At 41.8% G+C, this 17,314-nt stretch overlaps 1 protein-coding gene across 1 annotated transcript in view; it reads right to left on the bottom strand.

The window, feature by feature from the left end:
* Positions 1-6: 6 nt before the first annotated feature.
* The window catches only part of LOC119280045 (pentatricopeptide repeat-containing protein At4g19220, mitochondrial-like), a 64,121-nt gene continuing 46,813 nt past the window's right edge, over positions 7-17,314 (bottom strand). Inside the window, exons 3-5 of the mRNA XM_037561046.1 lie at positions 1,304-4,208; positions 458-656; positions 7-369 (exon numbers count right to left, since the gene is read on the bottom strand). Coding sequence (XP_037416943.1) covers positions 1,412-4,208 — 2,797 coding nt within the window. The 3' untranslated portion in view covers positions 7-369; positions 458-656; positions 1,304-1,411. The remainder of the gene's footprint in view (positions 370-457; positions 657-1,303; positions 4,209-17,314) is intronic.

The following is a 17,314-nucleotide window of genomic DNA, read 5'->3' as shown; positions in this document are numbered from 1 at the left end:
AGAGATCCACTCCAGAGAGAGGACCGAGAGAGAGAGAGAGAGATCCTGGCAAGCAGGCAGGCTGGAGTTGAAGAGAGAGGGACGGTGATGATTAATGGCTGTCCACTCCAGAGTATTTTTCTAGGCTGGCTTCCAGTGCGGTCACATGCTCCGTGTCTGCCTCTGCCTGCGCCCAAACACCCAATTATAACCACCCAATTTGTCTGCTCCTCCATTTATCAAACCAAAACTAGCTGTAGCATGCCAGCCTAAACTGCGAATTTTGGCACGCAGCGTACCATCATTGCAGAATTTTCACACAGTTGGATCTTTGCTTTTCCTTGGCTCTCGAGTGCGTTGCCGTACAGACAAACCTCTGGTTAGCATCTTCTGCAAAAAATGTACAAACATTAGAAAAAGAAACTAGCCACATGGACGCCCATGATGACGCCACGGTGCAGACCAGCATCGAGCTTACCAGCAGAAGCCACCTGATGAGCCTGGAAAACCGTGTCAAGTGCCGGAATGCCAGATTCAGAATTGCAGCTGTATGGTCGTCGGCAGAATGGTGCAAAGTTGGATTATCACAAGATTGCCTCTACGCATACTGGATAGCGATGTCAATTACATATTCCCTGAATATGAGATAGGATTAAGTGGCTGGTTAACAGGACCACCTACATGAAACAAACAGTTGTTTAAGAAATGACTAGATGGATTTCATGCTAGAGTGCCGGTAACACTTGTGAAAAGTAATCTAGATGAGGTAATGAAGGGCGTCCCAAAAATTAATATGACATAAACACTTGAGCTCATTAACATACTTCGTTTCAACTTTTCTTTCTCACAGACATAAGCTTGTTTGGCTCAGAACAATAACAGAGTAGTATCATACATCACAGCTTGCCCTCACGTTCATTTTATTTAATTTTCTATATTGCTTAATGGACGAAAACCATTGGAGTAAAATCTCATTTTGTTTTGCTTATCCCCAGTAACATACTTGCAAAATTAGTTCAAGAATGAAAATTAGTTCAAGAGCGATCAATCCACAAACAGCGTAACAATTATAAAAGTTCAGAATTTGAAGGCCAAACAAGGAAATTCATCTGACATACTCCCGCCGTCCGGAAATACTTGTCATCAAAATGAACAAAAGGGGATGTATCTAGATGTATTTTAGTTCTATATACATCCCTTTTTATCCATTTTGATGACAAGTATTTTCGGACGGAGGGAGTACTATGTAAATAGGTTCAATCACTTCATTACTATTCAAGGAAAAGTGTGTAACCAGAAAGAAACAAGCCAACTAGTCAGATACCTGCATCGTGCTTGAGCGAGTCTGCACGAATAAAAATAGTGAAGGGAGCGTGCACGAAATTTTTCTTGGACAGCATAGCTTCCATTTCCATGGTTCCTTTGCCACCCTTTATCCAACAATACTGTGACCATGGGGCTTCATCAACCGTTTATCTTGCAAAATGTCCCTAACCTTGACTGCACCATCCCACATGTCTTGATTTGCATACAGGTTAGAAATTGTCACATAATAACCACTGTTTTCAGGCTCCAGGCAGAGCAAATGCTTTGCGATGGACTCGCCCATCTTGAGTTCAGCCTTGTTACTACAAGCACTTAAAAGTGCACCCCAAACTCCATGTGCTTCCTTGGATGGTAAACTCTCCACAAATTTATGTGCTTCCTGCAGCCGACCAGCACGTCCAAGCATGTCTACGATGCATACATGGTGTTCGTCTGTTGGAGTAATCCCAAATTTCTCTGACATAAGGTGGTAATACTCCCATCCTTCATCAGTGAGTCCAGAGTGACTGCAAGCTGACAAAAGAGCAATAAAAGTACTTCTCGTGGCTGTCATCCCAGACTGAATCATCTTGCAGAAAAGTTTTATTGATCGCAACCCATGCCCATGAAATCCTAAAGCTGATATCATGGAGTTCCAGCATGCAATTGATTTTTCAGCAGAGGATTCAAATACTCTGACAGCAACGTCGAGTCTTCCGCACTTACTGTACATATCAACTAGCGATGCTGAAACAAAAACATTATTTTGAAGATCAGACCTGACCACATGCCCATGTATGCTCTTTCCATATCTAAGATCCCCTAGTTGAGTGCAAGCACAGATGATACTGACAGTACACATTTCATCAGGCACAGAGTCTTCAATCTTCTGATAGAACTGCAATGCTCTCCAGCCATCATTATTCTGTGCAAAGCCAGAGATCATACAATTCCAGGAGCACAAATTTATATCTCCGGGACTATAAAAGATTGATTCGGCACTTTCAGTATCTGCAAACCGGAAATACATGGTTAACAGGGCATTCTTCACCCTCAAATTGCATGCAAGCAAGCGCTTCAGTGACATGCAGTGGATGGACTTTCCTAGGGAGTGCAGTTTAAGAGTTCCACATGCTGATAAAACACTAACTAGTGTAATGCTGTCAGGATTTACTGGCAAAGACGAATGCATGAACCGAAAGGCTTCCAAGGCATCACCATGTAGTCCATTCTGTACACAGCCTACTATGGCTGTATTCCATGAAATAATATCTGATACCAACATTATTCTTTCCAACAGCGCTAAGGCAGCCAGTGTGTCCCCGCAGCATATGTACATGTGCATCAACGCATTAACAACTGAAACTGCACTCACAAATCCATACTTCAGGATAACAGAGTGAACTCCTTTGCCAAAGCTAAGGTCTTCTGGACAAGAGCATGAAGGAAGAACAGCAATTATAGTAGTCAAAGTGCACTTTAAACCTTCAGAAAGCAGCTCTTTGAACATAGCTTGAGCCTCTACTCCCAGTGAGACATCTCTTGAGTAACCAGAAAGCATTGTGTTCCATGAGATCAGGTCTCTTACTGGCATTGTGCTGAACAAAAGCTTAGCAGTAAATGAGTCATGACATTTCATATATAAGCCAAGTAAGCTATTTCCTATAGAAGACTCCTCATGCAGAAGGCCTTTTCTGACTATGTATCCGTGGATTTCTTTCCCTTCACAGAGTAGTCCTTGATCAGCACAGCCAGAAATTACAGTCACCAAAGTGGCATGATCTGGCTGGTACCCTGATATCATTTCTTGGAAAACAAAGAGGGCTTCGCTGACCTTTTCATTCTCCACCAGTCCCTTGATCATAGCATTCCATGATACCAAAGTTTTACTGGAAATGCCTGCAAAGACATTCCCTGCGTCCTCGGTAAATCCAAGCTCCGAATAAAATGTTATAAGAGAATTCGCCACCGAGCAAGACGCAGTGTCGCCATAACCAAGCTTGACCACATAGCCATGGACAGACCTCCCAAAGGAAAAAAGACCATCTGCGCGAGATGATGCTGAAAGGACAGAAGACAGGGTGACCTCATCTGCCTGAACCGTGAAACGGATCATCTCCCTGAAGTAACAAGCCGAAACATCAAAAAGTCCATTGAACGCGCTTCCACCAATCATAGAATTCCATGAGGTGGTGTCCCAACACGGCATCGTCCAAAACACAGCCTCCGAAGCGCAGAAACGCCCACACTTCGCGTACATGTCCACGAGAGCATTCTGAAGGTTCAGGTCAGTGTCGAGGCGTCTCTTCACGGCCGCGGCATGGAGCGCCGTCCCAAGGTCCACGTCTCTGGCGCGCGACGCCCCCGACAGCATGATGACCAGGGTGGCCGAATCGAATGCCCCGAGCACGCGTGCCATCCGCCGGAACAGAGCCATGGCGTCGCCCAGGCGGCAGCTCCGCGTCAGAGTATCGAGCACGGCGTTCCATAGGATCACGTCCGGGCGGGCGGCCTCGTCGAACAGCGCCAGGGCGGCACACACGTCGCCCCTCCTCCTGGCGTAGGCCGTGAGGAGGGAGGTGCGCACGGGCGGGTCCAGCACCGCGCCGGACTTGAGGGACGCGCAGTGGAGGGCGGCGACGGCGTCCGCGGCGGGGCGCGCGTCCTCCCTGAGCGCCCGCACGATGGAGCTGGCCCGTGTCCCGTGGGGCATTCCGTCGAGCAGGTAGCGGGCGCCGCCCTCGCCCTCGGCGGGCGCATGGTGGAATAATGCTACGTGAAGGTCCGGGTAGGAAGTGCGGGCGAGGTTGGCTGTGGCGGGGAAGGTGAGATTTACGGCGGCGAGAAGCCTGGGAGCTCGGCGTAGCATCCGCCGGCGCAGCGCGCGGCGGTTCTCCACGGAGTTCCACGGCGAGGGTCCCAAACTGTGTCAAACGCAAAGGAAGGCGAGGAAATAATGAGTCGCATTTTTCTATCCTTCCGCTCACACAATTTTTGTTAGGCAGAAATGTTATTTGGCTGACGTTTCCTGCGAGGCCAACCCCAGCGAACGCTCCCATCACCGTCGCACGCATCTTGACGCCATAGCATTTTTATAAAGTAGCATGGCCATTTTATAAATTTACTTGGCATTTTTCATAAAGTGGCATTGCAGTTTTCATTTTTTTATACTCATGGCTATTATACGATGTTTTTTCTTTGTGTTTACAACAAAAAGATATATATTTTCTTCATGTCTTTTCTAAAAAATCAGTAAACTAGGCCTCTGGACCATTGCGGGTTTGCCTTGTCCCTTCCCCTGCTGAACGATCAGGGAGGGCTGATTCGTTCACTAGGAGCAGCTCACTTCAGAAAAAAGAATATTTCGATAGACCCTCACCGTGGCGATTGTTCCAAGTTATTGGGATTAGTTGTTTTCAAGTTGTCTCGGAAAGGCTTCATTTAAAAAAAAAGGCTTTAATCCTTTCTCTAAACAAACTTAGTATTAAATCTTCTCTTCTCTAGCTTTCAAAGCAGTGCATTCAGGCACAAACCATAACTTTTGTAGCATGTGCGCAATAAGAGGGGCTTAACATCACCGTTATGGACCGCTACGTAGTACTGAATGGAAAAATAGCTTAATGAAAATAGCTTTTACTATACAAGCTCATATTCCATTCTCAGTTTACGTTATAGAAAGACATGCCAACATAAAAAGAGTCATGGTTTTCTTTTTGCATGACATCCCTGGCTATATGTGGTTTACCTTAGTTTTCTTTTTGGCACTAGTCGAATTAATTTTCCAGGTTGTCTTATCTAGATCCAATGGATGGCGTGCCTTCCTCCATCTCCTCCTCCTGCCATCTTCTTCATATTGTCGCTCTTCTACGTCTGCCGCGGCCCATGTCAATTCCTTTAAACCCACCCATCTCCCCTTCCTCTCCGGCACTGGTAGCCCCACTCTGCACCTGAATCGTCAAGCCTCTGATTACTCTTCACCGGGTCCTTGGTGGCATTCGCTATGACCCCTCCCCTCTCCGTCTCTCTATCGGGTATACGTTGTAGAATTCAACAGACTGAACTTAAATTCCAGGCAACTTCCCAATGCAAGTATGACTTAAAACATACTTTGTTTTTCCACGATGGAGTTTTGAAGGAAGTGCAGCGTGGCATGCCCTCCTTCTCCTTTTTAGGGAAGCACGACCGCTTACTATGTCCACCGTGAAAAATCTCAGGGCCTCTTTATGGCCCTACCTGGCACAACATGAAGCCCATAGAATAACCGATGCCGTTTTTCTACCTCTACTTGATTTTCAATATTCCCCTAGAAAAACTTGAGTTTTCAATATGTCTTCAATCATGATTGAGAAAAAGGGCATTTCCTAAAAAACATTAAAAAGGTGTCTTAGATTACCTTTCTTAAAGGTGTTCTGAGAACGCCTTCAAATGTCCCTTGTTAGCAGGCATCTATGAAGAACGCCTTCATACATGCTCAATTAATGGCATAAGACAAAAACACAGTAATATATAGTATTATATGGAGCATTTTGCAAAATGCCACCATAGATTTAGTGGTGTTTTCGAAGACACCATAATATATCTGCACAACTGGTGGCCGATTTAGCGATACAGATTTAATGATGATGCTTCTATCTAACACATAATTTGGATAGTTGATTGGTTGCCAAACTATGATACAAGAAACCTGAGGCCATGGTTCGAAACACATTTCACATTTTTTTTTTCAATTTAGTGTGAGCCATTCCACTCTCGAAAACAACGTAGTAATTTATTTAGCCCCATACTGCTTACCGAGCTAAATTTTTGTTTCTTTAGAAGGAGAGCCGCGCGATGTCTCATAAAAAATTCTCTAACCTAAAAGCAAAAAATGACACTGTGCGGTATGATTCCGTTCGGCTTATCATGTACTAGCTCTAATCCTTCCCTTTCCAGTCCCCCAACAGCACATACTACAAAGATGCCTACACACCTGACATGCATTCCCTGGCAGTTGGCCAGACATGCCGGCAAACGGGCTCACACCCACTGACAAATGGGTCCCATGTGGTTTACATAGCCCCAGTCAACCGTAACCCTCCATTTTCAGTTTCTAGTTTTTTTTTTGAGAAAGATTTTCAATTTCTAGTGAGCAGAGGATTTAGGGAGACCACCTAATCCCCGTGCATGGCCCGGGGGATAACCTCAAAACACGCAACCCCTACCCACATAGGCGCTTCCGGGTTGGACCATATGTGGAGCGTCCTTGTTTTTTTCCTTTATTTTTTATTTTCGTTTTTTCTTTTTTACTTTCTATTTTTCCTTTTTTACTTTTTTCTTCTTGAAAAAATGATTGAATTTAAAAAAAGTTCTGAATTCCAAGCAATAATCATAAATTCGAAATATCTTCTTTACTTTCAATACAGAATACAAAACATGATCTGGATTTCCAAAAAGTGCACGTATTGGATAAATGTTCCCGGATTTTTTAGAATAAAGTATTTGAAATAATGTCCAAGTATTACAAAAAAAATTCCAAAACAATTTAACCGATATTTCTAACTTGAAATAAATGCTCATGAATTTGACATATATCTCCAGAATTTCAAAGCATGTTCATGAATTTGAGAAAATATTTCAGTATTAGAAAATGTGGTCACAATTTATTTATTTCTAATATTTCGAAAAATGTTCATGAATTTAGTTTTTTGTTGCAACTCAAAAATATTTACATTTTTTAAATAGTTCACAGATTTGAATAAATATTAGTGAGTTCGATTTTCTTTTTGCGAAATTAAAAATTGTTCATGATTTTAGAGAAATTCCAAGAAGATTGAAAACTGTTCATGATGTCCAAAAAAGGTCACGACTTTTAAATTAATATGCATGGATTTGGTAAAGTTCACGAGTTTGGAAAAAAGTTCGTGGACTGAAATCACAAGAATAAAAAAAATACAAAAATGCTGGAACAAAAACTATAGAAAAAAGAAAAAGCCAGTTCTTGGAGACAGAAGTCAACTAAATGGGGCGGCCCATATCACGTCGCTTTGTTCCCAGCGGGTATGCGCGATATAGGATCCACCGGATTGAGAGATGCCCTAAGAATTCTTAGTGGGCTGTTGGATGGGATATAGTTTTCGAGAATGCGATATAGTTTTTAGTCTTTTTTTCATTTTTTTTATTTTCCCGTTTTTCAGCTTTAGTTATTTTGTTTTCAATAATATTCAGGAATTACGAATATTAGTTCAAAATTTTGAAAAAATGATTAAAAAAAGCTATTTTAAGGAAAATATTTAGAATTTCAAAAGTTCCAGCTTACAATTTTTTCATAAGTTCAGGAATATTTATGTGTTTTCCAAAAATGTTTAAAAATTTCGGAAAATATGTTTTTGAAAACATTTCATGTTTTTTCTCACACATTCCATAAATATCAAAACGGGAATTTTACAAAATGTCCGTGGTTCACAAGATTTCCTCAGAATTAAAAAATAAACCATGTTTTCAAATTTCGTTCACAAAATTCAAATTATTTTTTATTTTTATTTTTTGTGTAATTTCAAAAGGTCTTCTGATTTTTTAAAAAATGTTCAAAATATAAAATAAGACAAAAAAACTGAAATGCTACTAACTGCACAATGAACTCGGCTGTTACAATATTGGACCTCTACAACGGCAAATACCATGCTACACTATAGAAACCAACCATGCTACGTGAAAAACCTCCACTACAGTACCGCACTCTGCGCCTAGTAATGGGCCTGCCGAGTCGGGCACCACTATGTGCGTCACTCCTCTATTTGCCGCAAAATGCGGCAAATAGTAGATCCCGGTTTGAGTGCAGAGGTGATCTGCAAAAGGGCCCTCAAAGATTCAAGCATAAAAAAAAGCCTAAATAGGCATTTCCCTTCAAGATTGTCCCTAGTGTTTTCCTGAAACACCTTCTTACATCTTCGAAGTGTTTTTTGGCGTTTTCAAAGGTGATTCTTAGTGCTTTCATATCTTACTGCTTCCTAATTCACACGGTGTTGTAGTGGGAGCCACCGACGACAAGTGACGGGTAACCGTGATTACTCAATGGGAGGTTGTAGCCAGATTAGATCTGCATGATCCCACTACATAAGTCAAATCTCAACTTGAAGATTAAGCATTTTCCAGAACAAACTATCTTGACTTGTAGATCGAGAATTCTCGAGAAGGAATATTAGTGCCATAGTTACCTACACATGTGAAATGTTGGGAAGATAGTAGGATACCTATTAGAAATGGTCAAATGTTTGGAGTAGATCTCACTACAAATAAAATTAAGATCGGTATAGGCTAGGTGAAGATGGAGGGAAAACGTTATGGTCTAGAACCTGTCAGCCGAGTGCCCGAAAAGTACACACAAACTTAATAACGTGAAAATAACTCAACCTCACATTTGCTGGTTAATGCAATGGCAATATAGAACACCACACATTATTAAACGTGGACAACTTAGTTGTATGAGCATTATGTTGCTATACACGAAACAAATTTATTAAGAGATTTGTATTAACATTTTCGTTTTATGTTTTATGTGGTTCCATTGTCCAAATTTTAAAGATTTTGCATGATGCTATTGATGTCAATGGAAGTTCTTCCATATACAGTTTAAACACATACTCTGTTTTTGCCAGTTTGAGAGGATATTGTATAACTGGAGGGTTTCATCGATGGATCATCATGATGATCATCGGTGCTATTAAGCGTGCTAATCCCTCAAGTCTCTTCTTTGTAAAAATACCCAGGGTATAACTTACCTGGTTGCACTATCATGTGTTGTGCCACACTCTGATGTGACATTTTGTGTAGTTGGGTTCTTTAAGAATTTTCCGTTTTGGTTATCAATAAACTGGTGCTTTCCTTTCTTTTCTTTTTTCTTTTGGTTTCTCCCTTTGGTTAAGAAGCTAGTTACATCACCCCGTGAAGCTGACGGTCGTCTAATTACAATGAGGCCAAAATTCCTCCCAATCCCTGTCATAGAAAGGACGGCAAGCCACCAGTACTCATCTCGCCCTTTGGACTCCTGCCTAGAGAAGACATAAGTCTCTCAGGACACTCATAATAACACTGGAGGATATGTGGCACCTAACCAGTTCTTTTTTTGCTGGTTGTCCTTTTTTCATTTAATCTGTAAAAGTAGATCACAAAAATGGAAAGGCGGTCATCATTTTTCTTTTCTTGTGCAACATATGTCTTGTCATTTTTTTTGTAAAGGAGCATAAAACCTTCGGTTAACATCTAATAGGAAGAGCTCCCGATTTGATGTCTCGACTAGCTCTTGAGAATGCACTATTGTGAAGGCTGAGTTTACTTAAAACCAACTTGATACTAATATATTGTCCTTTATCAAGAAAAATAACACATCCACCAATCTTTTGTCAGTGTCACCCTTATTATATACCCCGTTGGATGCATGTTTCCTTTTCATCCTTGCATGCACTTCTTATATTCCCTCGCCTACTTAGTCCCCTTTATCAGACCTAAAATTTTAACCAGAATAATACTCAACGCAGAACAGAAACAATCATTAGAGATATTTAGAATACTATAGCACATGATTTCATTTATATGGTACCTGGTGGATTGAACCTCAAGATCTTACTTGGTTCTCACGCCGGTGGTTGCGAGCTATCTTGTGGACATGAGTTACACATGGGCTTGGGCTTCGTGTTTGGACCGAGATAAGCATTGTAATTTAATAAACAAAGCAGGTCCGCTAAAAATGAACAAATGAGGTGAATTAGTGATTCTAAACAAAGGTGAATTACTTCTTCTAATCACAACCACTAGTTTGCTTTAGTTTTCATTCTCTTCATGGCAAAAAACTCTTGGAAAACATATATAGAAGAACTTCTTGCAAATAAACTCTACCCATTTAATCTATCATGTGTTGTGCCACACGCCCACACTCGGTTGGCACATGTTGTGTGCTTGATGACACATTAGGTGTAGCTCCGTTATGTTAAGGATTTTTCGTTTTGGTGATCCACAAAATTTGTGCTTTCCCCTTATTGTTTCTTTTCCTTCAGTAGGAAATGAGAAGTTAGCATGTCCAATCCACATAGGGGTATGCTCTGATAGAACATTTGATACTTCTTCGACAACACAATAGGCCGAATCCCCCCTTTCCTTTCCCCACTAGGATGGCTGCCATGGGGGGCGCGTCAGCCCCTTGTGGGCTGGTGTGCTCCCCTCTTATGGCCCAATAGGCCCACTAACCTCCCCGGGGTGCCCGGTACCCCCTTCGGTACTCCGATGATCACCTGGTACACTCCGAAACACTTTCGGTGTCCGAATACCATCGTCCTATATATCAATCTTTACCTCTAGACCATTTAAGGACTCCTCATCATGTCCGTGATCACATCCGGGACTCCGAACAACATTCGGTCACCAAATCATATAACTCATATAACACTATATCGTCAACGAATGTTAAACGTGCGGAACCTACGGGTTTGAGAACTTTGTAGACATGACCGAGACACCTCTCCGGTAAATAACCAATAGAGGAACCTGGATGCCCATATTAGTTCCTACATATTCTACAAAGATCTTTATCGGTTGAACCTTTATGACAACATACGTAATTCCCTTTGTCTATCGGTATGTTACTTGCCCGAGATTGATCATCAGTATCTTCACACCCAGTTCAACCTCGTTACCGGAAAGTCTCTTTACTTGTTCCGTAATACATCACCTCGTGACTAACTCCTTAGTCGTTTTCTTGCAAGCTTATGATGTGTATTACCGAGAGGGCCCAGAGATACCTATCCGATACTCGGAGTGACAAATCCTGATCTCGATCTATGCCAACTCAACAAACACCTTCGGAGATACCTGTAGAGCATCTTTATGATCACCCAGTTATGTTGTGACATTTGATAGCACACAAGGTATTCCTCCGGTATCCGGGAGTTGCATAATCTCATAGTTGAAGGAATATGTATTTGACATGAAGAAAGCAATAGCAATAAAACTGAACGATCATTATGCTAAGCTAATGAATGGGTCTTGTCCATCACATCATTCTCCTAATGATGTGATCCCATTATCAAATGACAACTCATGTCCATGGTTAGGAAACCTAAACCATCTTTGATCAACGAGCTAGTCTAGTAGAGGCTTACTAGGTACACGGTGTTTGTTTATGTATTCACACATGTATTTAAGTTTCTGATCAATACAATTCTAGCATGAATAATAAACCTTTATCATGAATAAGGAAATATAAAACAACAACTTTATTATTGCCTCTAGGGCATATTTCCTTCAGTTAGTCTAGATTACATTGTAATGAATCTAACACCCATGGATTCTTGGTGCAGATCATGTTTTGCTCGTGGAAGAGGCTTAGTCAACGGGTCTACTACATTCAGATCCGTATGTATCTTGCAAATTTCTATGTCTCCATCGTTGACCTTTTCACGAATGGAGTTGGAGTGTCTCTTGTGTGTTTGGTTCTCTTGTGAAACCCGGGTTCCTTCGCTAAGGCAATTGCTCTAGTGTTGTCACAAAAAACTTTCATTGGACCCGATGCACTAGGTATTACACCCAGATCGGATATGAACTCCTTCATCCAAACTCCTTCATTTGCTGCTTTCGAAGCAGCTATGTACTCCGCTTCACATGTAGATCCCGCCACGACGCTCTTCTTGGAACTGCACCAACTGACAGCTCCACCATTCAATATAAATACGTATCCGGTTTGTGACTTAGAGTCATCCAGATCAGTGTCAAAGCTAGCATCGATGTAACCATTTACGATGAGCTCTTTGTCACCTCCATAAACGAGAAACATATCCTTGGTCCTTTCCAGGTACTTTAGGATGTTTTTGACTGCTTTACAGTGATCCACTCCTGGATTATTTTGGTACTTCCCTGCTAGACTTATGGCAAGGCACACATCAGGTCTAGTACACGACATAGCATACATGATAGAACCTATGGCTGAGGCATAGGGAATGAATTTCATTTCTCTCTATCTTCTATAGTGGACGGGCTTTGAGTCTGACTCAACTTCACACCTTGTAACACAGGCAAGAACCCTTTCTTTGACTGATCCATTTTGAACTTCTTCAAAACTTTCTCAAGGTATGTGCTTTGTGAAAGTCCTATTAAGCGTCTTGACCTATCACTATAGATCTTGATGCCCAATATATAAGCAGCTTCACCGAGGTCTTTCATTGAAAAACTCTTATTCAAGTATCATTTTATGCTATCCAGAAATTCTATATCATTTCCAATCAAGAATATGTCCTCTACATATAATATCAAAAATGCTACAGAGCTCCCACTCACTTTCTTGTAAATACATGCTTCACCGAAAGTCTCTATAAAACCATATGCTCTGATCACCTCATCAAAGCGTATATTCCAACTCCGAGATGCTTGCACCAGTCCTAGATGGATTGCTGGAGCTTGCACACTTTGGTAGTACCTTTAGGATCGATAAAACCTTCTGGTTGCATCATATACAACTCTTCTTTAAGAAAACCATAAAGGAATGCAGTTTTGACATCCATTTGCCAGATTTCATAATCATAAAATGCGGCAATTGCTAACATGATTCAGACTGACTTAAGCATCGCTACGGGTGAGAATGTCTCATCGTAGTCAACGCCTTGAACTTGTCAAAAACCTTTTGCGACAAGTCATGCTTTGTAGATACTAACATTACCATCAGCATCGACCTTCTTCTTGAAGATCCATTTATTCTCTATGGCTTGCCGATCATCGGGCAAGTCCACCAAAGTCCACACTTTGTTCTCATACATGGATCCTATCTCAGATTTCATGGCCTCAAGCCATCTGTCAGAATCTGGGCTCCTCATAGCTTCTTCATAGTTCGTAGGTTCGCCTTGGTCTAATAACATGACTTCCAGAACAGGATTACCATACCAGTCTTGTGCGGATCGTGCTCTGGTTGACCTACGAGGTTCAATAGCAACTTGATCTGAAGTTTTATGATCATTATCATTTGCTTCCTCTCTAGTTGGTGTAGGAATCATGGGAACAGATTTCTCTGATGTGCCACTTTCCAATTCGAGAGAAGGTATGATTACCTCATCAAGTTCTACTTTCCTCCCACCCACTTCTTCTGAGAGAAACTCCTTCTTTAGAAAGGTTCCATTCTTAGCAACAAAGACACCGCCTTCGGATCTGTTGTAGAAGGTGTACCCAATTTTTCCCTTAGGGTATCCTATGAAGACATACTTCGCCGATTTGGGTCCGAGCTTATCAGGCTGAAGCCTTTTGACACAAGTGTCGCAACCCCAAACTTTAAGAAACGACAACTTAGGTTCTTGCCAAACCACAGTTCATACGGTGTCGTCTCAACGGATTTAGACGGTGCCCTATTTAATGTGAATGCGGCTGTCTCTAATGCATAACCCCAAAACGATAGTGGTAAATCGGTAAGAGACATCATAGAACGAACCATATCTAATAAATTACGGTTACAACGTTCGAACACACCATTACATTGTGGTGTTCCAGGTGGCATGAGTTGTGAAATCAATTCCACATTGTTTTAAATGAAGTCCAAACTCGTAACTCAAATATTCGCCTCCACGATCAGTTCATAGAAACTTTATTTTCTTGTTACGATGATTCTCCACTTCACTCTGAAATTCTTTGAACTTTTCAAATCTTTCAGGCTTGGGTTTCATTAAGTAGATATACCCATATCTGCTCAAATCATCTGTGAAGGTCTGAAAATAAAGATACCCACCACGTGCGTCAACACTCATTGGACCGCATACATCGGTATGTATTATTTCCAATAAGTCATTGGCTCGCTCCATTGTTCTGGAGAACGGAGTTTTAGTCATCTCGCCTATGAGGCATGGTTCGCAAGTATCAAATGATTCATAATGAAGTGATTCCAGAAGCCCATTTGCATGGAGTTTCTTCATGCGCTTTACACCAATATGACCTAAACGGCAGTGCCACAAATATGTTGCACTATCATTATCAACTTTGCATCTTTTGACATCAATATTATGAATATATGTATCACTACAATCGAGATTCAACAAGAACAGACCATTCTTCAAGGGTGCATGACCATAAAAGATATTACTCATATAAATAGAACTACCATTATTCTCTGATTTAAATGAATAACCGTCTTGCACTAAACAAGATCTAGATATAATGTTGATGCTCAACGCTGGCACCAAATAACAATTATTCAGGTCTAAAACTAACCCCGAAGGTAGATGTAGAGGTAGCATGACGACAACGATCACATCAACCTTGGAACCATTCCCGATGCGCATCGTCACCTCGTCCTTAGCCAATCTTTGTTTAATCCGTAGCTCCGGTTTCGAGTTACAAATATGAGCAACCGAACCAGTATCAAATACCCAGGCGCTACTACGAGCATTAGTAAGGTACACATCCATGTATATCAAATGTACCCTTGTTCATTTTGCCATCCTTATCCGCCAAATACTTAGGGCAGTTCCGCTTCTAGTGACCAGTCCCTTTGCAGTAGAAGCACTCAGTTTTAGGCTTGGGTCCAGTTTTGGGCTTCTTCCGAGGAGTGGCAACTTGCTTGCCATTCTTCTTGAAGTTACCTTTCTTCCCCTAGCCCTTTTTTTGAAACTAGTGGTCTTGTTAACCATCAACGCTTGATGCTCCTTCTTGATTTCTACCTCCGGCCTTAAGCATTGCGAAAACTCGGGAATTGTTTTATTCATCCCTTGCATATTATAGTTCATCACGAAGCCTTTCTAGCTTGGTGGCAGTGATTGAAGAACTCTGTCAATGACACAATCAACTGGAGGATCAACTCCCAGCTGAGTTAAAGGATTATAGTATCCAGACATTTTGAGTATGTGTTCACTGACAGAACTATTCTCCTCCATCTTGCAGCTATAGAACTTGTTGGAGACTTCATATCTCTCAACGCGGACATTTGCTTGAAATATTAACTTCAACTCTTGGAACATCTCATATGCTTCATGACGTCCAAAACGTCTTTGAAGTCCCGGTTCTAAGCCGTAAAGCATGGCATGCTGAAATATAGAGTAGTCATCAGACCGCGTTTGCTAGACGTTCACAACGTCTAGATTTGCGGGAGGGGGCTTGTCACCTAGCGGTGCATCGAGGAAATAATTCTTCTGTGCAGCAATGAGGATAATCCTCAAGTTACGGACACATTCCATGTAGTTGCTACCATCATCTTTCAACTTAGCTTTCTTTAGGAACACATTAAAATTCAAGGGAACGGTAGCTCGGGCCACTGATCTACAACATAGATATGCAAAACTATAGGACTAAGTTAATGATAAATTAAGTTCAATTAATCAAATTACTTAAGAACTCCCACTTAAATAAACATCCCTCAAGTTATCTAAGTGTACATGATCCAAATCAACTAACCCATGTCCGATCATCGCGTGAGATGGGGTAGTCATCAATGGTGAACATCTCTATGTTGATTATATCTACTATATGATTCATGTTCGACCTTTCGGTCTCCAGTGTTCCGAGGCCATGTCTGTACATGCTAGGCTCGTCAAGTTTAACCCAAGTATTTCGCATGTGCAAAGTTGTCTTACACCTGTTGTATGTGAACATATAGTCTATCACACCCGATCATCACGTGGTGTCTCGAAACAACAAACTGTAGCAACGGTGCATACTCAGGGAGAACACTTTTACCTTGAAATTTAGTGAAGGGATCATCTTATAATGCTACCGCCGTACTAAGCAAAATAAGATGCATAAAGGATAAACATCACATGCAATCAAAATATGTGACATGATCTTGGCCATCATCATCTCGTGCTTTTGATCTCCATCTCCAAAGCATCGTCATGATTTCCAAAGCATCGCCTTGATCTCCATCGTTGCGTCATGATCGTCTTGCCAACTATTGCTTCTACAACTATCGCTAACGCATAGTGATCAAGTAAAGCAATTGCATGGCGTTTGCACTTCATACAATAAAGAGACAACCATAACGCTTCTGCCGGTTGCCGATAACTTACAAAACATGATCATCTCATACAATAATGTTTATCACATCATGTCTTGATCATATCACATCACAACATGCCCTGCAAAGACAAGTTAGACGTCCTCTACTCTATTGTTGCAAGTTTTACGTGGCTGCTACGGGCTTCTAGCAAGAACCGTTCTTACCTATGGCAAAAACCACAATGGTGATTCGTCAAGTTTGCTGTTTTAACCTTCTTGAAGGACCGGCCGTAGTCAAATTCGATTCAACTAAAGTAGGAGAAACATACACCCGCTAGCCACCTTTATGCAAAACTAGTTGCATGTCACTCGGTGGAACCAGTCTCATGTGTGTGGACATGTAAGGTTGGTCCGGGCCGCTTCATCCCACAATACCGCCAGATCAAAATAAGACGTTGGTGGTAAGTAGTATGGCTATCACTGCCTGATACGTATCCAACGTATCTACTTTTCCAAACACTTTTGCCCTTCTTTTGGACTCTAACTTGCATGATTTGAATGAAACTAACCCGGACTGACGCTGTTTTCAGCAGAACTATCATGATGTTGTTTTATGTGTAGAAAAGAAAAGTTCTCGGAATGACCTGCAAATTCACGGAAGGACTTTTCAGAATTAATAAGAATTTTTGGCGAAAGAGTCAGGGCCAGGGGGCCCAAGGCCTGTCCATGAGACAGGGGGCGCCCCCCTAGGGCGCGCCCCCTATCTCGTGGGCCCCTCCACTATTAGGAAAAGGGCTATAGATGGAATGGCCTCTAATGGCGCACCTGTCATGTGGTGCGCCACTACTATATAGCAGTGGTGCACCATGTGCAGGTGCGCCATTAGTGTGGAAGACACGAATGGCGCACCAGGCACACGGTGCGCCACTAGTAATTTTTTTCTTCTTATTTTTCCAAACATACTAATGGCACATCATGGCAAGGTGCGCCATTACTAGTGCTAACTAGTAATGGCGCATCGGGCACACAGTGCGCCACTACTGTTTTTTTTTTGCAAAACTACTAATGGCGCACCCTAGCGTGTGCGCCATTACTAGTT

The sequence above is a fragment of the Triticum dicoccoides genome, chromosome 3B (assembly GCF_002162155.2).
Source record: "Triticum dicoccoides isolate Atlit2015 ecotype Zavitan chromosome 3B, WEW_v2.0, whole genome shotgun sequence".
Taxonomy (NCBI): domain Eukaryota; kingdom Viridiplantae; phylum Streptophyta; class Magnoliopsida; order Poales; family Poaceae; genus Triticum; species Triticum dicoccoides.
Note: the sequence above shows the minus strand (reverse complement) of the source record. Positions and strands in the feature narration are given on the sequence as shown.